We start from the raw sequence: 25,126 nt of genomic DNA on the forward strand, positions 1-25,126 counted from the left end.
AAGCCACTGCAATGAGAAGCCCTTGCGCCGCAACGAAGAGTAGCCCCTGCTCACCGCAACTAGAGAAAGCTGGTGCGCAGCAATGAAGACCCAACGCAGCAAAAAAAAAAAAAAAAGAAGAAATAAAAATAAATTAAAAAAAATAAAAAGACACTATTCAGGGAGTGAAAAGGTAATCCACAGAATGGGAGAACATTTCTTTTTTTTTGCGGTATGCGGGCCTCTCACTGTTGTGGCCTCTCCCGTTGCGGAGCACAGGCTCCGGACGCGCAGGCTCAGCGGCCATGGCTCACGGGCCCAGCCGCTCCACGGCATGTGGGCTCTTCCCGGACTGGGGCACGAACCCGTGTCCCCTGCATCGGCAGGCGGACTCTCAACCACTGCGCCACCAGGGAAGCCCCAGGAGAACATTTTTTTTTTAATAGTTTTTTTTGTTTGTTTGCTTGTTTTTGCCCGCACCACGGGGCAGGCAGGATCTTAGTTCCCCGACCAGGGATTGAACCTGCGCACCCTGCAGTGGAAGCGTGCAGTCTTAACCACTGGATCACCAGGGAAGTCCCGGGAGAATGTTTTTGCAAATCTCATATTTGACAAGGGATTAATGTTCTAGACTATATAAAGAACTCCTAAAACTCAACAACAACAACAACAACAACAAAACAAACAACCCAATTAAAAGTGGAAGGGAATTGCCTGGTGGTCCAGTGGTTAGAACTCCGTGCTCTCACTGCTGAGGGCCTGGGTTTGATCCCTCGTTGCGGAACTAAGATCCCACAAGCCACGTGCGTGGCAAAAAAAAAAAAAAAAAAAAGTGGGAAAAGCACTTAAATAAACATTTCTTCACAGAAGATATACAGATGGACAATAAACATGAGAAGATGCTCAACACCACTGGTCATTAGGGAAATGCAAATCAAAACCCCAATGAGAGGGACTTCCCTGATGGCGCAGTGGTTAAGAATCCACCTGCCAGTGCAGGGGACACGGGTTCGATCCCTGGTCCGGGAAGATCCCACATGCCACAGAGCAACTAAGCCCGTGTGCCACAACTACTGAGCCTGCGCTCTAGAGCCTGCGAGCCACAACTAGTGAGCCCGCATGCCATAACTACTGAAGCCTATGCACCTAGAACCCATGCTGCACAATAAGAGAAGCCACCACAATGAGAAGCCCACGCACTGCAATGAAGAGTAGCCCCCGATCACCACAACTAGAGAAAGCCCGCGTGCAGCAACGAAGACCCAACGCAGCCAAATATAAATAAACTTATATAAAAAGAAATCCCGGGGCTTCCCTCGTGGCGCAGTGATTGAGAGTCCGCCTGCCGATGCAGGGGACACGGGTTCGTGCCCCGGTCCGGGAAGATCCCACATGCCGCGGAGCGGCTGGGCCTGTGAGCCATGGCCGCTGAGCCTGCGCGTCCGGAGCCTGTGCTCCACAACGGGAGAGGCCACAACAGTGAGAGGCCTGCGTACCGCAAAAAAAAAAAAAAAAAAAGAAATCCCAATGAGATACCACTGCATACCCATCAGGATAGCTATTATTAAAAAAAAAAAAAAAAAAAAAAAAAGGAAAATAACAAGTGTTGGGGAGCGCGTGGAGGAATCAGAATACTTGTGCGCTGCTGGTGGGAATACAAAATGGTGAAGCCAGTGCGGAAAAGAGTTTGGCAGCTCCTCAAAAACTTAAGTACAGAATTACCACGTGATCCAGCAAAGCTAACTCCTCAGTATGTACACCCCAAGGAATTGAATGGCAGGACTCCAACAGATACTTGTACACCAGTGTTCCTAGCGGCATTATTTACAACAGCCAAAGGGCAGAAACAACTCAAATGCCCATTAATGGGTGAATAACGAAAATGTGGTATATATACAATGAAATATTACTCAGCCTTAAAAAGAAAGGAAATTCTGACGCATGTTTCAACATGAATGAACCTTGAAAACATTACGCTAAATGAAATACGCCAGACACAAAAGGACAAATATTGTACAATTCCACTTACATGAGGTCCCTAGAGGAGTCAAATTCATAGAAACAGAAAGTAGAATGGTGGGTGCCAGGGGCTGAGGGAGTGGGAATGGGGAGTTAGTGTTTAATGGGGACAGAGTTTCAGCTTAGGAAGATGAAAAAATCCTGGAAATGGATGGTGGTGATGGTTGCACAACAATGTGGTTGTACTTAATGACTGAATTGTACACTCAAGTTAAAATGGTAAATTTTATTATGCATATTTTACACAATTAAAAAAAAACCCTTATGCAATATATACTAAAAAGGCTGAATTTTGGGAATTCCCTGGCAGTCCAGTGGTTAGGACTCTGCGCTTACACTGCCAGGGCCCTGGTTCGATCCCTGGTCGCAGAACTAAGATCCCACAAGCTGCACAGCACAGCCAAAAACAAGGTGAATTTTACTTTATGTTGATTTTTTTAAGTAAATTAAAAAAAACACAAAACCCTCAGGGACTTCCCTGGTGGCACAGTGGTTAAGAATCCGCCTGCCAATGCAGGGAACACGGGTTCGAGCCCCGGTCCGCGAAGATACCACATGCCATGGAGCAACTAAGCCCGTGCGCCACAACTACTGAGCCTGCGCGCCTAGAGCTTGTGCTCCATAACAAGAGAAGCCACCACAGTGAGAAGCCCCTGCACTGCAACGAAGAGTAGCCCCCGCTCGCCGCAACTAGAGAGAAAGCCCGCACGCAGCAACGAGGACCAAATGCAGCCAAAAAAAAAAAACAAAAAAACACGCTCAGGAATGAAAATACTCTTAGATCATAAGCTTGGGCCTTTGATGATAATGCCCATTTATTAAGCACCTGCTGTGTACTGGGTGCCAGGTTAGATCCTTTAAGCTTATAGTAATAACAATAAGATATTTATTCAGTATCTGCCGTGTGCCTAGCACTATCAAAGTGCTTTGTACACGTGAATCCAATGAGGTCTCCCACTAACTCTGTGAGTTGGGTTCTGTTAACGTCCTGGGTCAACGAGGAGGCGGTGGTGCAGAGAGGCAGTGAGGGGTTGGTGGCCTTGCTGCCTGCGAACCATGTCCTGTCTCCCAAGGCCCAGCCTGGGCGTTTTGGCTCTGCTGAGTGCCCCTGTGGAGGGGAGAGGAACATAGTTCCATACTGAGGACCTCAACCCCGCCCCAGGACCTGAAGCCACAGTTCGTTGGGGGAAGGTGAGACCCAAGTCCAGAGGGCGCCCGACTAGCCTTGCGGGCAGATCCTGCAGCCCCAGGGGACTCAGCTCACGTAAGCAGGAGCCCAGAGGCCGGGATGGGAAGAGGAGGCTCCCTGGGGCCCTGCTGTTTGTGCTTCCAGGAGCGAATGTCCCCTGGGCTGTGGAAGGGCAGAGGAGAATCGGGCCTGTTGAACTGCAGCCTGAGTGTGTGTGTTTGTGTGTGTGGGGTGGGGTGGGGTGGGGTCTCAGCTACCCCTCAGAACCAAACCCCAGAGCTGTGGGAACTCACCCCTCCCTGACCTGCCACTGCTCAGCGTGGCCAAAGTCTGGCTGGAGGCTGTTCCAGCACTGTCCCAGTGGGACCTGAAGCCACAAATCGGAGTCAAGGGCAGCCGACAGGCCCTGACATCACAGCCACACACCCAGACACTTCATCACAAAGGAAATGACTTGCCCAAGGCTCCCCTTTGGACAGGCTGACCACTTGATGGCATTCTCAGTTGAAGCTGCTACCTGCCTCCACCCCTCTGGGGCCCCGAGGCCTGCCCACCTGGGCTCCCAGAGCATCAGATTGGGCCTCTGCAGGACTGTGCAGCCTAGGGGCAGATCCAGGCTTCAGAGAGTTCTGCTGCAGGGGCCGATGGGAAAGAAACAAGCAGGGGAGTGGGGGTGGCCAGGAAAGGGGACACATCCCAGTTGGTAAAGATCATGACAATGAAAGTAGCCAGCTGCTACTGAATGTCACATGCTAGGCACTCTGCTATGCCTGGATGTGTACTAATGCCCCATTTTCCAGAGAAAGAAACTGAGGCACAAACAGGATGAGTAAGTAACTTGGCTAGTGGTAAAGCCAGGATTTGAACCAGGGCAGCCGGGCTACAAGGCTGCCCAGTAAATCACTGGGTGTCCGTCTCCCCCAGGCAGGCCTGGCATCTCCCTGGGCTCCCTGCCCCACTCCACCTGACTGCCTTGTAGGAGGTGCCAAGCAGGCTTCATGGAAAGGCCTGGCATTTGCTTTGTGAAGGTCACACGGAGGTTGGGGGCGGGCGCTGGTGTGTGTCTGCCAGGAGGGCGCATGGTGCCAGGTGACACGGCAGTTTGTGGGGCTGGGTGTGCAAGGAGGGTCTGTGTGTGTGTGAGTCGGGGTGTGTGTGCACGCTCAGGAGCCCCTGTGTGCATATAGTGTGGATTTGTACGTGTGTGTGTATGAGCGGGGTCTGGGTGTTGGTAGTGCCTGTGTGTATCTGTGTATCTATGTCTGTGTCTGTGGTCTGTCTGACCTTGGGAGAGGGTACCTGTGTGCTGCACATGGGCCCTGACTCCTCAGTGGGTATGAGGTTGAAAGCTCCTGTGTGTGGCCATGTGCAGGTGGGAATCGGGCCTGGGTGTGCGTTGCAGTGACAGTGTGTACCTGGGGTCAGCGCAGTGTATGCGAGGCTGTGTGAGACCAGGGTTTCTGTGGTGTTTGTCACCATGGCCATGGGTCACCTGTGGGGTTCTCTTTTTGGCCCCGTCAGCCAGAAGACCCATGCCTAGCACAGTACACACCAGGTGATCTCGATTACCCTGTGTGTGGGTGTGTCTGTGTTTGTGTCCTGTGTAGCTGCATATGTGGAGTGCGTGTATCCATGTGGGAGAGCATGTGCATGTCTGGGTGTCTGAAGCGGTTGGTGCAGGGGAGCAGGTACAAGGCTGGAGCACCCTGAGAACCTAAAGACCACTTCTCTGCCTCAGCGCTGTCCAGCTGATTCTAAATACCCCCCAGGAGTTCCAGCAGGAACCTCCTCCCCACCCCCACCCCAGCTTGGTTTTCATCCTGGCAGCCCCAGCAAGGAAGAAGGGAGGGTAAGGCTGGAGGCACTGAGCAGAGCAGGGCCGGAGGGACGTGGCTTGAGGCCAGTAGCCCGGGAGTGGAGCCTGGGTGATGCAGGACACCCATATTTGCTGCTACGGTGAATGCCAGAAGCCCAGATTTGGGGCACAAAGAGGGTTAAGGGATCCCATCTTGGGTAAGCAGGAAGGGGGCAGGACCCAGCACCCATTCTGGGGGGCACCACCTGCAGGAAGCCCTCAGCAGCATCCAGACAGTTTAGGGCCCGGGAAGGGGGTGAGGCTCCATACCAGACAGACCCTGTAAACCACTTTGGGGACTCCCCCCAAGGCAGACTGCTCCCCCACCCTACACACACACACACACACACACACACACACACACACACACACACACAGAGCAGCCAGAGCCCTCCGGTGGCAAAGGAGGGGACTGGCCGGGGGCCACCCACCTGACAAATCTGCCTGGAGGGTACCAACAGGTGTCCTCGTCGCTGAAGGAGAAGTGGACCAGGGACTCAGGGCCCGCGGGGGGCAGTACCAGGGCAGGGGGCCGGGGTCGGGCCCGGGGTGCTGCACTGGAGCGCATGAGTGCCAAGCACCGTCGGGGCGCGCATGGGGACGGCTGCACGGTGGTGCGGCGCGCACTGCTCTCCAGGCCCTAGGTGTCTGCAGCCGCCGCCGGCGCCGCCTCCATACCCGCCCTCCCGGTGACCCCCCCCGCCCCCAGGGACGGCCCCGGGCGTTCGGGCACCCCCCCCCACCCCCTTCCGCAGCGCCTGGGCGGGCTCCGCGCCTGCCTCCTCCTGCGGGGGCCCTGCGGAACTCTACGCATACTTCCCGCCTGCCTCCCTTCCCCCGGGCCTCGGAGGGTGCCCCGGGCTCCGGTTTCCCGGGTTCCGAGCCCTCCCCTGGCCCCGCCTTTTCCACCCCTTCCCTGACGTCGAGCTGGGCCCCCTGGAGGTCTCCGAACGCCGTGCGTCCTGCGTGGGGGAACGACTTGCCAGCGGGCGCAGTGCGGGGTCCGGTGACAAAAACCCGGGGGAGGGATGATGGATGCGGGGGAGGTGGAGTTGGGGGCGTGGGGGCGGCATAACAGAGACAGGAGAGGCAGAGGTGAAGACAGCGACACCGAGAGAAACCGGAGACAGGCACTGATTTCCCCCCACACACACTCTTCCCGACCCCACGCGGGCCTCCCAGGGGGCTCGACCCCTCCTCCTTATCTCTTCCCGCCCCGATCTCGTCCCCAAATCCGGCCGCGGGCCCGCGTACTGTCCCTGCAGCGCGCTCTCTCAGCCTGTGTCTCCGGACTCAGGTTCTAAACAAGTGCACGCGGAGAGTATCGAGGAGAAGGGCAACCAGAGGACCTCTCCGGGCTCCGGAGAAGCCCCCGAAGCCAGCCCGTGCCTACGTCCGGGCCGCCAACCTCCGTTTCCAAGATAAACGGACACTGGAAAGCCAGACCGGATGTGGCCTCCAGGCTCCTCACCCCCAAGCTGCCCGCCGCCGCGGCCCACCCCGGGTCTGGCCAGGAAGGGAACTTCCATTTGCCCTCCTTGCTCGGTGCACGCGGTAATATTCCAGTGCCTCCTGGCAAGGCAACCCCCAGAGGGCAGCGCTGGCCCCATTTCACAGGCCTGTGGACTAAGGATAACACAACTGAACACACGTCCCCACATCACCCTGGATGGCAGGTTGGCTTCACTCCCCCAAAGCCTGACCGCAGCTTCAGGTCTGCACAGGAAGTGGGAGGAACATAGCGTTTATTGAGCGCCTACTGCATGCCTTATCAGATGTCTCCACAGCAACCCTGGCGAGCAGACTTGATTTTTATCGCTGCCCTGTGACGGAAGAAAAAAAGTGAGGCTGACAGAGCCAGCTACGAACCCCAGACCCTGGCGCGCGCCTGATGGCCAGGGGGGACTCGAACCCACAGCCACCAGCGCGTACTTACCCGGCCCACGCCTGGCGACCGAAATCCTGAAAGCCGCGGAGAAGCCGAAGGCGCCTGCGGAAAGTTGGGGACGGGCTGGCAAAGAAGACAGGCGAGGAAGGTGGCGAACGTGGGCGGCGGGGCGCGCGCGGGGCCGGGGGCTCGGGCAGGAACGCCTCGTCCTCGGTGGCCGCCGCTGCCGCTGCCGGGAAGGCCTCCAGCTGCAGTTCGGGTATGCGGCCCAGGCCGCGCGGCCGCGCCATGACTTCGGCGCGGGGCGCGGGTGGGGGGGGCCGCAGGGCGGCCCAGCCTCGGCGGGCGCTGGGGAACAGCGCCGCCCGCCCCGCGCGGCCCACACAGGCCGGCCGCCCTACCCGCGGGCCCACGGGCCCCACCCCTCCCGGCCGCCTCGGCCCTTCCGGCTACGCGCTGGGGCCGCCCCTGGGGCGGGGCGGGCCAGGAGCCCCCACGCGCCGCGGTGGGGACACCCCACAGACGCCAGGGGCCCCCCGCAGTCCCTCTGCCGTCCTCACAATCGCCGGAAGCATCTCTACAAACACCTGGAATGCCCCCAGATCTCTGGGGTGCTCTCACACACACACAGCCTCCACGATGTTGAGAGGTACTACAGACCTCAGGGTCATCCCCAGAGTCCCTCAGACTTAGATCTCCACAATCCTAAGGAGTGCCCCTACTATCCCTGAGCTGTCCTCACACAACCCAGAGGTACCCCCCAAATCCATGGGTTCCCCCACAAAACCCAAAGGTGTTCTGAGAGGCTCCCATAGTCACCGGACACTCTCACAGCTCCCCAGATGTCCCCTCATTGTTACTGAAACATGCCCATAGACTCCAGGGGCACCCCAACAATCCCAGGATGCACCCACAAATGCCAGAGGTGCTCTGAGAGTCCACGAGAAACCCCTTCAGATCCCAGGACAACCACTATGTTTCCTCAGATGTCCCCCAAATCCCCTGGGGCAGTCCCACCATCTCTGAGTCATGCGGAGACCCTCCAAACACCCCAAGAACCCCCCACAGCCACAGAGCATTCCCAAAGATCTCCGTGAGGGCCCCCCCAAATCCTAGGGTCCCTTAGAGGCCTCAGGAAGGCTTCCACAATCCCTCAGATCCCCTCCCCTAGTAGTTCCACAGCATTCCTGAGATGCCCCCAGAAGTGCAGAGAACCCAACATTACCTCAGGGGTGCCTTAGGACTCAGGGGACATTCCCATAACCATGGGGATGCCACCAAAATCCTGGGGTGCCCCCCACAGATCCCAGGGGCACAACTAGATTCCTCCACAGCTCCTAAGACAGGCCTACCACCCTAGGCTACCCCCAGAATCCAAGATGTACTCACAATCCTTGGGGCACCCCCAGAATGCCCCCCCACAGGCTCTGAGACATGCCTTATAAGTCTTAGACACCCCTAGAAGCCTGGAGTGTGCTCCCAGCCCCCTAGACACTCCTAAGAATCCCCCCAGTCCTCCCACTCCTTAGCACCTCTGAGGCACCTCTTAGAATTGGGGGCCCCACAGCTCATGAGGTGGCTCCAGGAACCCAACCTCCCCTCAGCACTGACTTCTGTGGGGTCCAGTGGTGGTGACTCTGCATGCCCAGCCACTGTGACTTTGTGGGGGGCATGTTATCCCCTCTCACAGATGGGGAAACTGAGACTCAGAGAGATGAAGATCCTTGAATAAAGTCATCTAGCTAGTTATAATTCCAGAGCCTATCCCTCCTGTCTACAGCTCTCTGGGGTTCGGGAAGGGGGAGAAACTTGTTTAAAATAAGAAAATGGGGCACATCTCTACTTTAAATCTAAATTGCCTCTGTGAATATCTTTCCCTCTCTACCTGTTGGCTCCCATGTCAAGGGGCCCAAAGTTGGATGACCTAGGCTTGAGTCTGGCCTCCGGCGCTTCTTATTCATTTGACCTTGACCCAGTCACTTCATTTCACTGAGCCTCAGTTTTCCTACCTGTAAAATGGGTAAAGTAACACTACAGACCTCATGGATGGACACATAAAAGGCTCAGAAAAGTGTCTGTACACTTTTCACTGAATGTTAGGACTAATTCTCAGGACAAGTGGTCCTAGCAGCTGTTAGGGCCTTACCTGAAAATTCCCCAACCACAGCAGCAAGGCTCCTGGCTGGCTGCACCAAAATGTGTTACCAAGTCCAAGCTTGTACTGCTTGCCACACGACAGGCCAATAAATTGGGTGCTAAGTTATTGGGGCAAGGAATAGTGACTTTATTCGGAAAGCCAGCAGACCGAGAAGATGGTAGACTCATGCCCCAAAGAACTATCTAGTTACGATTATTATTATTGGACAAAACATTTATGGAGAGCTTATAATGTGCAAGCCATGCACTAGACAGAGGATACAGATGATGGTTGATGATGATAAAGATGACATAGCAGCTAACCTTCAGAATGCTTCCTGTGCATTTACCGCCTCTAGCTATGATCTCATTTAATTCTCACAAAATGCCCATCAAGTGACATTATTGTCCCATTTTACAGATGGGAAAACTGAGTCTTGGAGAGAAACAATCTGCTCAAGGTCACAGAGCCAATGAGTGGCTGAGCCAGGCTCCAGACCAGTGGTTGTCTCCTTTTATTTCACGATAATCCCCCCCGAGTGCCTTTTTAGACGCTCCCTTCCCCACCCACCCCCAAGTTGCCTCCTTCACGAAATGTTAATGCCATAGATATGCTGTATATCCATTTATGTACTGGGTGTTTATCTGGGCTTTATACATAAAAGTAAGCTTTTTTTCACACCTCCATCCCAAGAACCAAATTTCACCCCGTTGGAGGTGATGTCGCCTTGTTGGGAATGCAGGGCTTCCCAACCTTGGCACCATTGACATTTAGCACCAGATGATCCTTTGTCCTGGGGGGCAGTCCTGTGAGATAGTAGCAGTGGCAGAATCCCTGGCTCCTCCCCACTAGATGCCAGTAGCACCCCCTCAGTCACGATGACTAAAATGTCTCCAGCCATTGCCGCATGTTCCCTGGGGGGCAGAATTGCCCCTGATTGAGAACTGTTGCTCTAAACCCACTAAGACCCATGCCCTGGCCACCAGTACCCCTCAGTCTAGGTACAAACAGAAAGGAAGGGCATTTGTATTTACCTGCCCTCAGGGTTCCCTGCATTGTTTTGTTGATTCCTCACATCAGACTTTGGGAATAGGGTTCATACTAGACCCATTTCAGAGATGGGGAAGCTGAGGTCCAGAGAGGGAAGTGACTTGGTCAGGGTCACTCAGCCTGGAAGGAGCACAGCTCGATTATGAGTTGATTATTATTATTTTTTTTTTTCCGTGACACGTGGCTTGCAGGATCTTAATTCCCCAACCAGGGATTGAACCCCGGCAGTGAGAGCGCCGAGTCCTAACCACTGGACCACCAGGGAATTCTCTCGATTATGAGTTGAGTTGTCTGACTTCAGAGACTGGAATTCTGGCCCAAAGGACCTTCACGGTTCAGTTTCCTTCCGGCCCCCTGAAGTCAGATATAAACTGAGGTCTAAAGCCAGCCCTGACCATGATCTACAAGGCCCTACATGAGCTGCCCCATCACCTCCATGCCCCATTTCCTTCCAACACCCCTTGCTCACTCTGTCCCAGTCACACTTGCCTCCCTGCTTTTCCTCCAACATATGAGACAGGTTCCCACCTCAGAACCTCTGCACCTGCTATTCCCTCTGCTTGTCAACCTCATCCTTCAGACACCCACATAGCATCTTCTCTCACTTCATTTAGGTCTCTCCTCAAATGTCACCTCCTCAGAGAGGCATTCCCTGACCTCAAGGTCCCTCTTTTCTTCACATCCCATGCGTCACCACCTAGAATTATTGAATGCCTTTCCTTATTTCTTCCTCACTCACTAGTCTGAGAACTCCAGGATGGCGGGAACTGGGTCCACTTCAGTCTTCACCACAGCTCGAAGATGTTCAATCAATGTTTTTTGTTTTGTTTTTTATTTCTGGATTTTTTTTGGCCGCGATGTAGGGCATGCAGGATCTTAGTTCCCCGACCAGGGATCGAACCCACGCCCCCTGCAGTGGAAACACCGAGTCTTAACCACTGTCTTAACCACTGGACTGCCAGGGAAGTCCCACTCAATCAACGTTTTTGGAATGAATGGCCCTGTTGCAGATGAGGAAACTGAGGCTCAGACAGATGAATTCCTTTCCCAAGGTCACACAGCAAGTCAAGGGCAATGGCTGGATTTGGGCTCTTACTCAGGAGTGAAAACAGTGGGCTCAGATGCCCCCCAAAACTCTGCCCTCACCCTGCCGATCTGCAGTTCTCCCAGGCCCAAAGCCCTAGTTTCCTGCAACTCGGAGGAGCTTGCAGTCCATCTGTTACTGCTGAAAGACGGGGCACCCTGGCAGCCAGAACCCGGGTTTGTGGTTTGGGGGACGCCCCCTTTCGCTCTGCTGAGGAAGTGCATTTTGAGGAAGTGCAGTTCTCAAAACAACAGCTTCTCGCTGCCCAGCCCCAATGTCGGCTGTCTCAGCCCTACCGCAGCCCGGGGGGTGGGCAGATCTTATTCAGCCCGGCTTTACTGATCAGGAAACTGAGGCCCAGAGAGGCATGATGCTGGCCCCAGGTCACACAGCGAGTCAGCGGACAGGGCTACAATCTGAATCTCACCCACTGGTCTGGAGTCGAGGAGACCTGGTTTTTAACAATAATTCTGCCCTTCCTTCCTCGCTGTGTGCCCTTAGGGAAATCACTTGTGTCTCGGTTTCCTCGGCAGGAATGGAAAGCCAAAGATGCCGGGAGTTAAAACGCAGGTTGGTGTTGGGAGGCCCTGGCATGGGCATTGGCTTGGGCAAGTGCGCGCGGAGGCGAGACGGGAACTCCGCGTCCTCAACTTTTCCGCCAAGTTCCTCTCCATCCGCCAGGCGGCCGTCTCCACCACGCTCGGCTGAAGGTGGAGGATGGAGGTAGCGGCCTGGTACCAACCCCGGGTGGGCGAGGACCTCACCCGCAGCCTGCGGTCGGCCGGCCTGGCGCCCGCTGTCCGCGACGCTCAATAAACATGAAGTAATAATACGGGGCGCCGCGGCAGTGACGGCGGCGGCGACTTTGCTCGGGGACGAGAGTTCCGGAGGCAGGTCCGGACTCTGAGAGCACACTCAGCCTGTGCCTTTCTTGTCACCCAGCAGAGGGCGTGCGGAGGGAGGGGCGCGAGGAGAGACCTACTCCCGATACACACGCAGGGATGTGGGAGCGCCAGGGACTGGGGGAGGCGAAGACCCCAGTGGAGACCACGGGTCAGAGAGAGACCCCAGTCCGGCTGTATCCACCTCCTCCTGGGGCCAGGCAGAGCCTCCCTCGGTGGGGAGAGTCTGGGGGTTCAAAAGGGGTCGGTACGTTGGCCTCGTCCCCCAGTTCAGGCAAGTCTCCCCACCTCACCACCAGAGTCCTTCTCTTCCTCCAGCTCCATCTGCCTTTTGACAGATCGTGGCGGTGCCGTGACTCAGCCCCACAGGGAGCCGGGAGCGCAGGCTCTTACATCCCCAGGTCTGGAGGGGGGTTCAGATGCCATCTCAGACGTGGGGGGGGGGCAGTGCCCTCTCTTTGGAGGTTCCTGTGATTCAAGTCTGGAGGGCTCTCTGGATCCCCTTTCTGGTGGCTGCATGAACTCTAACGTGGATAGCACTGGAGCCCCCTGTGTGTGCACCCTTTCTGGAGAACTGGGCTGGCAGAATGCTCATTCCTAAGGAGTGAGTTCCCATGAGAGGCCTTTCAGTTTCTCCTTCCTCCTTCTGCCTGGGAGTGGGGGGAGGATGCTGGCACCAGTGCCCTCCCTCCGGCCACAGCCACTGGAGGCTATGCAGGTCCACAGTGAAACAGAAACCTGAGCCCCTGCGGGGATGTGGTTGAGGTTCCTGTTTTTCCTTCCCACCCTACAGGAGCAGGGTCTACGGAGGACCCACCTCCTCTCCCAAATTCGAGTCCCTGAGTCACTACCAAGCACTCGCTGTGTGAAGTCCTTTACACACATCCTCAATCTCACAGAACTCTCGAAATGATCCCCACAGGGCAGTGACAACAACAGCCTCACTTTACCGATGGGAAAACTGGGGCTCAGAGAGGGCAAGACACTTGTGCCAGGACACACAGGCATCAGATGGGACCTATGTTGGAATCTCAGCTCTGCCATTTCTTGGTTGTGTGAACTTGGGCAAGAAGGAGAAGGCGGGACTTCACCGGCAGTCCGGTGGTTAAGACTCCGCACTTACACTGCAGGGAGCGCGGTTCAACCCCTGGTTACGGGGAACTAAGATCCTGCATGCCATGTGGCGCAGCCAAAAAAAGGAGAAGGGGCTTTGCCCCTCTGGGCCTCAGTTTACCTCACAGGTCACTAGGGATGAAGATGTGTGGAAAAGTCCCCGGCATGGAGCCCAAGAGTGAGACATGATGAGACGGATCTCACTAAGATAATGATGATGTCACTCAGCCACTGTCCCCAGAGAGTCAACATCACAGAGACCAGGGTAGGGGGAGTCCCTGGGGCCTAAAAAGGGACTAATGTCCAGTTCCTATTGGACCCCGCCGCCCCTCGGGTCTCTCAGGACAGTGACCTGCGCCAGTTTGGCGCGCTGCCCCTGGTCTTGGCATTTCCTGTTGTTTTCCCTCAGCCTCTCTCCAGTTCCCTGTGGGAAACAGCAGGCTGTGAGTGCTGGATCCGTGACATTTGCTTCCTGGGGGTGGGCAGGGGTGCTGGAGTGCCCCGAATGGAGGTGGGTGGGTGACCTGGAGGCTGTGGTGTCTGCTGGAGATCCCCAGAGAGAGCTAAAATAGGAGGGTCCCAGCCTAGAAGGGCCTCCCTCAGGAACTCCAGGAGAGGCCTGAATCTGACGGTCCCAGGGGTGTTCCAAGTAGAGGGGCACCCATGGGAGTCAGGCGAAGCACTCAAAGCCATCAGTCACACATGTCACCAGGACACAAAGTCAGACCCCATCGGAACACTAGGTGGTTAGAGGACAGCATGTCAGGGAGTTGGGTGCACGCCCTGAAAGTGAGAGCACCAGCTCTCAGACACGGGGCACACAAGCAGCAGAGAACATTTCACAGTGTCTCAATCACAGTGTCCCCAGGAATATAACATCACATGCCACCATCACTGCATCCCAGAAACACACGCTGTCACAATCACTGTCCTAGGAGCACACAGAGTCACTGTCACAATCACTGTCCTAGGAGCACACAGAGTCACTCTGTGACAAGCACCACATCCTACAGTCAGGGACACAATCACAATGTCCTGGGAGCACATACAGCCACGCTGTCACAATCATAGTATTCCAGTAGCACACACAGTCATCCCATCACAGTCACAGCACCCCGGGGGCGCACTCAATCACCCAGCAAAATCACTGTGTCCCAGGACCACTCGATGTCACTGTCACAATCTCTGTCCCAGAAGCACACAGTCGCTTAGTCACAGTCCTGGGAGCACAGTCGTACAGTCACAATCACCATGTCCCTGAAGCACACAAGTCACACTGGCACAATCACTGTCCTGGGAGCACACAGTCAACATGTCACTAACTATACTATCCTGGACACACACACAGTTATGCTGTCACAGTCATAGGACCCCAGAACGCCAGGCAGGGCATGCAGCCAAGGTAGCCACAGCTGGCCATCCCCCACAGCTGGAGCAAACTCAGGTCAATGAGAGGGTACCCAACTCCCACTTCATCACTAACACTGTTACCTAGGGAGCCAGGGTCTCCCTCACCCTGTGGTGGGACTGTGCACCCCCTGAACACTGTTCCCTCCCTCTGGGCAGCTACTGAACCCTAACACTCCTGCCCTGAGCGGGGGCTCTGACATAGCACACAGGCCCCCAACACAGGGCTCCCCCAAGAGTCCCCCTTTAGATTACTGACCCCAGCTGCAGGGCAAGTCCATGAATCCCGCTCCCAATACAGTCCCCCCACTCTAGAAGGAACCTGGGAGCACCCCAGCCTGCAGGAAGCATTGTGGTTCTAGCAGGCACCCCCTACAGACTGACCCCTAGGCCATCCCCAAACACAGCGAATCTAGCCCCGTCAAGTGGCACCCAGCCTAGTCACTGTCCTGCACTGTCACCGACGAAGGCTACAGACCCCTAAAGCTGCAACCCTCAACCAAGACCCCGTTAATAGCACACGCAGCATGGCGCCCCCATAAATCGATCTCAGGATCATCTTCCATCTTCAGTACGAAGTCTCGGGTACAGTGCACCACCGGGGGTCAGGTCCCAGACGCCCCCGCAGTAGAACTCCTCCCCCCAGCCCCGTCAGTCACACTGATCCCACCCGCATCACAGCGCCCCTCCGCGGTCAGCGGGGCGAGTTGCGTCCTCTCTGCGCGCCTATCCGCTCCGCGCGCGTCCGCCGCGGAGTCTTACCGCCTGCAACTGCCTCCGCCCGCGCTGCCGCTGCCGGTGCCGGTGCCGTGAAAGGACGAGGGCCAGGACATGCGGGACGTGCGCAAGCCGGGCCGGTCGCCGGTGTCCACGGCGTCGGCGCGCTCTATGGGCCGGTGTGCCGGCCGCTCGGGCTCGGCGCGCTCCGCGCTGTCCGAGTAGCCGCGCTGCTGGATACGGATGGGGGTCCGCGGCTGCCGCCACAGGTGCTGGGGGGGCGGCTTCAGGGTGGCCTGGCCATCCCGGGGCCCTGGCAGAGACAGAGATAGGCTCCTCTCTGAGGGGACGGCCGGGGGCTCCATGGCCCCGGCCCCCACCTGCACACCAGGGGGCCCCGGCCTCTCCAAGCTGCACCCCGTTCAGCTGCGCGCGAGCTGACGCGCCCGGGGCCCCGCAAGTGCTCCTGGCCTCGGTGGGGCCATGGCGCCCCGGGGAGAGACCCGGGGGCGCTACGGGCCGATCGCCCCCGGGCCGGGCGCGGAGGCTTCCTGTCAGCGCCTGTCGCTCTGCTTGATGCGGGGCAGCGCTCTCCGCGCTCGGCGTCCCGCTCTGAGGCAGCCCCGGCTCCCCCGCCCCGTCCCGCCTCTCCCCGCCCCACGCCCGCCGCGGCTGTCAGCGCCGCCCCCCTCCTCCTCCGTCCGGGCCAGTGGGGGGCAGCCACCCGAGGAGGGGGCCCTTCCCGCCCACGCAGAGCCCCGCTCCCGGCGGGGAGGGGGCGCCGGAACTCAGCTCTCTCCAGAGCGCCCTGCCTCAGCCGCGGCGCACACGGCCACGAAGGAGTTAAACGGTTAATCCGCTCGTGAAGGAGACACCCGACTGGTTGCCGGTGTGTCAGTCAGTCCGTCCATCATGGTGGGGGCGGAGCCCAGTGCTGGCTTGTCCTCTTCGCTACCTCTGGCCAGGGGGAGCTTGTGGGAAGTGGTCCCGGTAACACGGATGCGGTCCCTGCAGCGGGCGGCGACGGTGTTCGGGGAATCTCCTTTTGGTGGGTCGGAGGACGGTGATGGTGTGTGTCCGGGGGCGGGATGTGCGCGCACGTGGCCTCTTCCGAGGGATGTGTGTTTTCGGTGTCTGCTAGAAGTGTGTGTGCGCACGTGGTTGGCTGCTGCGGTCTGCCTGTTTACCTGGATTTCGCTGTGCGTGTATCTGCGTGTCTGTGGCTGAAGGAAGTGTGTGCACGTGTGCTGCCTGTTTGGAGGGTGTGTGCCTCTCACAGGGTCTGTTCTGGTGGCCTGGGGTCTGTGCTTGTGTTCCCCCGCGATTGGGTGTGTACTGTGGTGGGTCCGCGCTCCCGGAGCTGTGCACTCGATTCAGCCTCTGTTGTTTGTGGTGTCTGAGGGAGTCCATGTGTGTTGGTGTGTGTGTGTTGCCGGCCTGGGGCCACTCTGAGGTGTTACTGGGGTGTGTCCCTTCTGTGTGGCTCCAGGAGGACACCCCGGCTCTGATACCCCGACTGCCCGCCCACCGCTCTGTGTATCGCTGCTCCTTCTAAAGCGCTTCTGCAGCAGGTAAACTGAGGCAGGTCCCGGGCAGCCGCGGGACGCATCCCCGTGCCCTTTTCAGGCGAGTAAACAGCCGCGCCTCCTCCCCGCTGCCCCCGCCGGCAGAGCCCCCCTTCCGGCACCTAAATCGGGAGTCGCCGTGACTCACGCTCCCGCCTCCCCCAGCGCCGCGCTGAGCGCGAGCGAGCAGAGAGCTAGCGGAATCCGAGCGCCCTCCCTTTCCCCCGCCCCGACCCAGGCCGAGCACTGGTGTCGGTGGCTGCCGGGCGGGGGGCAGAGCACACACACCAGTGGCCCGCCCCCGGCCGTTGCGCGCTCGGATTAACCAGCTTGGGTGCAAGTACGCGCAACCAGGCCCCGCCCCCGCGCGCCCCCCCTCAAGGGCTCCCCCCGGGCAAGCCTTGCCGTCTGCCACCGCCCTCCCTCCACACTGTTCTTATTGGAAAAAAAAGAAAAAACAAAGCCCGTCTCCAACCCTCACAGCCTCTTTTCTCCCCGCCAGAGGGGGCTCCAGGCGTGGGCGAACGCAGAGCCAGAAACGCCCTCCCATTAGCAGCGGCTGGATGTCCCAGAGGCCAGAACTGTCCCCCAGCTTCTCTCAGGGACCCTCCCCACAAGTGCATACTCAAAAAGGCTTCTAGGGGATCGGTAAGGGCTGGAAGTCCTCCCCAGATCACTTGAGGGTCTTGGGCTGGACCAAATTCTTGGCGGGGTGGGGGTTGCTGTAGTCTTGTCAAAGCTCTGGGTGGGGTAACACAGGGTGGGGTTGAGGGTGGGGTCAGGTCACAGCTGGGGCTGCACAAAAAGGAAAGCCCAAGGCAGTGGGCCAGAGCTGGTAGTTGGATCTGTGGCCTGAACTAGGTAGAGGCTAGAGGAATTTTCTTTCTTTTTTGGGGGGGGGGTACATTAGACCACTGGAGAGGGGAATGACAGTCACTTCCTCCCCCATTTGGAATTGAACCATTGTACCATGACCCAAGCAGAGACCCTGGAGCCCTCCGACTGAGTAGACAAAGGGGTGGGTGGGGAGATTGAGAGAAGCTGCAGAGAACAGTGGCAGCTGTCTGGCTTTCAAATTCATCCTTGGGCCAAGATGGGGGTTGAAGTGCTCTCCGAGGGCCCCAGATGAGAAAGAGCAAAGGAAGTGCAGTGTGAAGCTGAGCTCAGGAGAAAGAAAGATGCCAGTCCAGACCTCCTCCAGGGTCCCACCATCTCCTTTTAAGGCCTTGAAGAAACTGCATCCTCTCAGAAAGGGAAATAGAGGTGCACGGCGGATTGGTGGGAGGCTCACTCCCTAGCCTGTCCCAGCTCTCTGATTATGGGAGCATCGTTGGGGACTGGAGGGTTGAAACCCTTTCCGAAATCCTGCCCCTTGCTGACTCAGGCAGCTGCAAAATGGAAGAAGGGGTTCCTAGAGGCTGCAAGAGGCGCCTCTTGCGGGGGCGGGGTTATGTCATAACCTGACCCACCAGGCTCCAGGAGAAGTTTCAGCTGCTTTTGCAAAACACAGGGAGCCAGGAGCCTAGAGCACAGGAAAGGGTTGGTGGCTGGACTTAGCCCAGGTGGCCCTGTTCCTCCACCCCACCTCCCAGCCTGGTCCACCTCCTGCCTACCTGTCAGCTTTGGTGATGGAAATCCGCGGGGGGATCAGCAGTGGCAGCGTGGTGGGCCGTGGTGGCAGAGGGACCCCAGTGTCCAAGGGCTCAGGCTCAGCCCAGCCCAGGCCTGGGCCCATGGAGAGGCGTCGGCGAGGGCGTCGGAGGGCAGCCCCGAGCATGTTGGCTCGGCCGGGCTCGGGGGTATCTCGCGGCCTCTGAGGTGTGACAAGGGCGGGGTAGGGGTGCAGCCTGGTCAGGCAGCTCTGAGCCCTTCCCTGCAGTAACGTCCCTCCCTAACCATCTGAGATGGTGGCCGATGGGGATATAGGCTACTGTGCCCCTCTCACGTCTTAGCCACTCACTAATCCCTCCCACAGAGGGTCCCTTCTCAGCTCTTACATCTGAAGGGTGCCCGTTCTCAGCCATAATTTTTGTGGGACTCCCTTTTTTCCTCTCACTTTTGTGTGTGTGTGTGTGTGTGTGTGTGTGTGTGGGCACACCACGCGGCATGCCGGATCTTAGTTCCCTGACCAGGGATCGAACCCGTGCTCCCTGCAGTGGAAGCATGGATTCTTAACCACTGGATGGCCAGGGCTCTGGGCCCTCATGCCTGTACTCTGCCTTTCACTGTGAAACCCCTCTAACACATCACCACCCTCCACGTCCAGGAAGCCCCCTCTTGGCCTAAACGTCTGTGGCCCCCTCTCCTCATATCTGAGACCCTCAAGGCCTCACCCCCAGCACCCTCCCCTCCACCCTACAATCCTCTCCCTATTTGGAAAGCCCCTTGGAAGACCCTGCCTTCTATCCCTGGGCTGAGAGCCCTTAATTTGGGCAGCAGGAGAATATTGAAGTCAAGGGAGTAAACTGAGGCACAAGGGGACAAGACTCCTTGCTGCCTGGGGGGAAGTGAAGCCAGGCTTAGTGAGCAGTCAGTCTTGGTCTCTAGAGGGCTCCCTACCCCCCGTCGCAGCCCAAGCCCCGCCCCCAGCCCGGGCCCCGCCCCTCGCACCTCGTCACCGGTCCGGGCCACCGACAGGACACTGCGACTCCTCTTCATCCCGCCAGACTAGCGCGCCTTGGGGGCTTCAGGGGCCATGTCGGCCCCGGCCAGCGCCTCCTGCAGGACCAGGCCGAAGGCATCCGCCATTAGCTCCCGGGGGCTCCCCCTGCCGGCTGAGCATGGAAACCGCCCCCGCCCCTCGCCAACTGCCTCTCCTGGGGCGTGACGTCAGCAGGTGGCTGACGCACTGCCTGTCGGTGACGTCGCCCGTCTGTTGCCAGAGCGACAGCTGATGCTCGACTGGGCTCTGAGCAGAGTCAATGCCTGAACTGGCCACTGGGGGGCCGAGAGCCTCCGGCCCGGGTCGCCCCAGCCCCCACCTGTCCTCTTGCGGGGGCTTCTCCAGCCTGGGGATCCCTCAGAGAAGACAGGGAGCTCCCAGAGCCGGCCGCGTGTGGCGCGTGGTCCGAGTCGGGGGCAGGAGGAAGCGTCTTCTCCGAGCTGTTGGGCTTTTATGCCTAAACCCGAAATAGCTCCGATGTGCGGGGGCCGGGTGCAGCGAGACGGCGGCTTGGGCACAGATGGGGGACGCGCAGGCAGAGGCGCGCAGAGACAGACAGGGACGCGTGGAAATAGAAACAGACAGGGACACAGACGCAACTCCCGATTATAAGTGCGCTCTGCTGCCGGCAATCCCTATCTAAAAGCTTGCGGGAGGGGAAGGCTGGCTCGCTCGCTGCACCGTCAACCCAGGCGCTGCAAATTATTGCTGTGTGGCCCGTAGGTCAGTGACTTAAACTGTCTAAGCCTCAGTTTCACCTCTGTGAAATGGAATGATAATCCTTGCAGCGTCTATACGAGAATGAAATGAGATCAGACCATATTGAATTCTCGAAGAACTGCGTCTGGCACGCAGTAAGTGCTTAATAAAGGCTATTACCATCTGAGCCTGTGGGAGCCTGTTAGAACCCAAGTCAGATCATGTCCCTCTTCTGCTCAGAGCCCTCCATGGCTTTCACCTCCCTCAGAGGAGACGTCAAAGTCCTCAACAAGAGGCTCACACAGTCCTGCTGTCCTCATCTCCTCCCACCCTCCCCCAGGCTCACTCTGCTCCATCTACACTGGCCTCTTGGCTGTTTCTGGACACACCAGGCAAACTCTAGCCTCAGGGCTTTTGCACTTCCTGTTCCCCCTGCCTGGAACTTTCCCCCTTAAACATCAGCAGGTCCCTCACATCCTTCAGGTCTTTAATCACATCTCACCTTTTCAGCATTTCTCCTGGTGTTTCTCTCCACCCCACCCCTGTTTAAAGTTGCTATCCCCTCAGGATTCTTAAACTCCCTTATCCTGCTCTATTTTTTCACAGCATTTATCACCTCATAACATACTATGTAATTTACTTATTACCTGTATTGTCTGTCTTGTCCCATACTAGAATATCAGCTGCAGGAGGACAAAAATATTTTATCTATTTTATTAATATATCCCCAGTGCCTAGAACTGAATCTGGAACATCGTAGGCTCTTAATAATTATTTGTTAAATGTCTAGTTATTGTTTTGAGGACTCAAGAGCATATTAATAATGTTCCTAGGTCTCCTATGGACTAGCTCTTATTTCTTTTTCTTGTCATATAGCTCTAACTAGCACTTCAGTTCAATATGAACTAGTAGAAGTGAATGTAAACGTCATCTCACCCACGTAGTGCTTAGCACCAGGCAAGTCTATGACAGACAATTGTTGAACAAATGGATGAATGTGTAAAGATAGCTTAAAGGTCACCTCCACTTCTCAGCCGGACAGAGCCAGTCCATGTTCTGGGCTCCCACTGCTGTTTGTTCTGCCCCTATTAAAGCACTCATCATGTGGGGTTGTAATTATTTGTATTCCCCACTAGAGCTCTGTGGGGGCAAGAAATGGTACCCATTCATCATGGTCCCCCACACATAGTCTCAATGAATGCTGAGTGAATAAATGAAGGAATGAGTTAGACATACAGAGAAAGAGGCACCCTCTCCTCTGTACGCAGACAGACACATATGCTCAGACAGGCAGAGAAAGGGCCATGTAGTAAGGACCATGCTTAGGCTCCAGTATTACATTGACAGACATGCATTCAAATCCTAACTGTGCCACTTATTAGCTGTATATTTGGGGGCAAGTTGCCCAGCCTCTTTGAGCTTCAGTTTCCTGTAAAATGGGGATAATATTCATACCTATCTGAGGAGGTTGTTGTGAGGATGAAATGAAATAATGCATGTAAGGTTCTGAGCACAGTGCCTGGTTCATAGTAGGTGCTCATGAAACAGTAGCCACTATCTTAATAATACTAACAATTATCACTGTTGTTGACTCAGTGGCGCTGTGGACATACATGGGAGACAGCTACACATTCACAGAGACCTCAATTCCTCCCGTCCTCCCCACTCATCCCGCTGGCCTCCTCGCTGTTCCTCAAACACTTCAAGCATATTTAGACCTCAGGGACTTTGCACTTGCTTTTCCCTCCCCTGGAAAACCAGCCTCAGATATCTTGCGCTCCTCCCACCCCCGATCTCCCTGGCTCTGCTTTCCTTTTGTTTGTTTTAGACTTACAACATTCTAACAAGATATATAATTTACCTATTTTATTATTGCCTGTCCTTTGATTAGGACATGAGGTCAGGATGTTGGTCTGTTTTGTCCCCTGCTGGATCTCCAGGACCTAGGACAACACTGGTATACAGTAGGTACTCAACAAATGTCTCTTGAGTGAATGAATAAATCCACTTGACTCCTTCACCTCCTTCACCTCTCTGCTCAAAGTCACCTCCTTTTAGAGGCCTTCCCTGGCATGGATGCCTCCCCCAACCCCATCACCCTCTGTTTCTCACTCATCTTTACTTCTGTTCTCAGCACTTATCACCCCTGAGGTATCATGTTTATGTTTCTGCTTGCCCCCACCCCTTAGTTCCATGAGGGCAGGGGATTTTTCTGTCTTGATCTAGGGCCAACTTCATGTACACGTGACCTAAGCAGTCCCACTGAGCCCCATGCTTAGAAGGTTTAATGCACTGCTGTTGTGGTCTTGAAATTCTTAATAATTTTAAACAGGGGCCTTGCATTTTCATCTGGTCCTGGGCTCTGCAGAATTCTTTAGCCGGTCCTGGCTGTACCCTCAGCGCCCATAACAACTCATTGTAGATGCTCAGGGATTTGTGGAAGGAAGGAAGGAGGCCAGGGAGAGAGGTAGAGACACACATGCCACCACTGTCTGGACACCTGTGCACATTTGCAGAAATCATCTCTGGCAGAAACCTGGGCATGGGACACAGGGCCTCAGAAACTGGCCTGAGTGCCCAGGTGGACGGGAGCCGCTAAGCCTGCCTTCCCCTCCCCTGCGCAGCAGCCAGCTGGCGAGGGGTTCCAGATGGCAGAGCAGGCACCAGGCTCAGGCTGAGAAGAGGCCTCTTCCCCCATCCAGCTTGTCAGCGTCCCTGGCCTGGCCTGACAGAGGAGCACTGGCTTCACCCAACCTCCACTGCCTTCAGAAGGACAGGGTGATGGGCAGCCAAAGAGGCATGGAAATGAGGATGAATACCCTTGTCCACAGCTTGCCCCAGACCATTCAGGCCTGAGGAGGTACAATGACTACCCAAGCTCCATGACCTGGAGCTGGGAAGGACTCTCAGCCCCTCTCCCCACGGGGTGTGTGTGTGTGTGTGTGTGTGTGTGTGTGTGTGTGTGCGCGCGCGTGCGCGTGCACCTGTGTGAAAGTGAGACTTTGTACACAGCTGTCCACATGCAACTGGACAGGTGGAACTCTCTGGGAGTCTGAGTGTTGTGTAGTTGAGACTAGACCATACCTACAGGAGTGTGTGTATGTGACAAAGTGACACCATATCAGTCTATGTGGGCATGAGGCTGGCTGCGTCTCTGTGTGACTCTGAGTATGTGTGTGTGTGGAGGCGGGGAGGGTACATGCATGTGGGTGCAGCGGGAAGTACACTGGTTAGAAATGTGGATTCTGGGTTCAAATCTCTGCATGGCCACCCAGTAGCTATGGGGCCTCAGGCACACTATTAAGGTTCTCAGGCTCCAGCCTGTATGTGGTATGTGATTACGTTTGTCTGGATCAAAGTCTGTGTGTGTGTGTGTGTGTGTGTGTGTTTGAAGAGTAATGAAACTCCTCTGGGAGGTCTTCCTGGATACCCAACCCAAAGTAGACCCCTCCATTTTTCTCTCTTGTCACAAGCTATTTCTATCACCGTCCTAATCACAGTTTGTTGTTATATATTTATTCGTTAGTTTATGTTGTTTCTTCTCTGTTTTCTCTACTTAATATCAGCTCCATGGGCGTAGGGGGTTTTCTTCTGTTTGCTGTTGTGTCCTGAGCACCTAGCACATAGTAGGCATTGAGTAAATACTTGTTGAATGGATGAATGCAGGGCTGTGTCTGTGTGGTATGCGGAGAGAGATGGGCACTGGCTGGGTGTCATGGGTTCCTGGAGGGACCTGTGCTCAAGTCTGGTCTCTACTCTCTTCCATTCCCCGCTGTTCAAAACCATTCCTTCAACCACCCTCACCTGTGTGGGAATGATGACACCCCGTCAACTCCCTTATTGCCTTTGACGACATCTTTCCCTTTTCTGGGCCTTAGAGACTCACTCGCCTCATCCGTAAAATAGGAGAGAGGATGGATTGGTTCGTGATAAGCCTCCTACCTGATCTAAAGTGCTATGAAAATAGTCTTAATCTAATCCCCTCTTTAACTCATTCAACATTTATTGAGCACCTATTGTGTACCAACCACTCTTCTAGACCTGGCCCTCCCCTCATGGAGCTGAAAGTGAACCAGGAAGGCAGATACAAACCGTAAATCTCATTTAATCTTGAACATCCTTCCCTGCAGTCACTCTCTATGCCTCGTGAAATTTTAGTCTTCACAGTCTGAAATAACCGTGGATATTTCTCTGTTTACACACTGATCTTGCTCCCTCACTAGTGTCCAGGGTCAGCAGAGCAGGGACCCAGCTGGTCTTGTTGGTTGCTGTAGCCTGACAGCCTGGTCACAGGCTGTCTGCACACAGTAGGCTCTTGGGAAATATGTGTGAAATGAGCTGTAAAATAAATGATGGCGTAATGGCAGACTCGCATGCATGACCTCCCCGAATCCTGGGTGTGTCATTACCCACTTTGCAGATGAGGAAATTGAGGGTCAGGAAGGCAAAGCCGTTTGCCCAGTCCCACAGCCGCAGCTAAGCAGTGTGTGGCTATGGGATGCAGCAGAGGAAGCTTGGGAGCCTGGAGGAGCATTCCCAGTCCCCCACCCCCACCCCACAGGTACAAGACGCCCAGCAGGGGGTGCGCTGATGTGGGGAGGGCGGTTGGGAGTCCGAGGGGCAGTGCAAAGCAACTCAGGGGTCTCTGTCTCAGTCTCCCAGGCTGGAGATGCTGTGTTGTCAGGAGATTAGTAAATGCTTGGCGCTGATCGGGGAGCTTCCGGCGCCCTGTCCCCAATTCTGGGAGCTGGGGCTCCTGGGACCCTGTTTCCCTGGGGCCAGGCAGCTCCGGTCTCCGAAGCCAGGTAGAGACCCTCGCGCCTACCCGGGAATCCGGCATCCGGAGTCCTCCCTACATAC

General features: G+C 56.2%; 1 protein-coding gene across 2 annotated transcripts in view; it reads right to left on the reverse strand.

Annotated features, from left to right (window-relative positions):
- Window positions 1-7,335, reverse strand: part of PDE4A (phosphodiesterase 4A) — a 29,011-nt gene extending 21,676 nt beyond the window's left edge. The window contains exon 1 of one of the 2 annotated variants that reach the window (XM_082650032.1): window positions 6,979-7,335. In XM_082650032.1, the coding sequence (XP_082506158.1) occupies window positions 6,979-7,220 (242 nt within the window). In that variant the 5' untranslated portion in view covers window positions 7,221-7,335. Of the gene's footprint in view, window positions 1-5,473; window positions 5,642-6,978 lie in introns of those variants that run through there. The other variant, XM_082650031.1, reaches the window with a different exon arrangement.
- Window positions 7,336-25,126: the final 17,791 nt, after the last annotated feature.

Source organism: Grampus griseus (genome assembly GCF_964374135.1).
Source record: "Grampus griseus genome assembly, chromosome: 3".
NCBI classification, from domain to species: domain Eukaryota; kingdom Metazoa; phylum Chordata; class Mammalia; order Artiodactyla; family Delphinidae; genus Grampus; species Grampus griseus.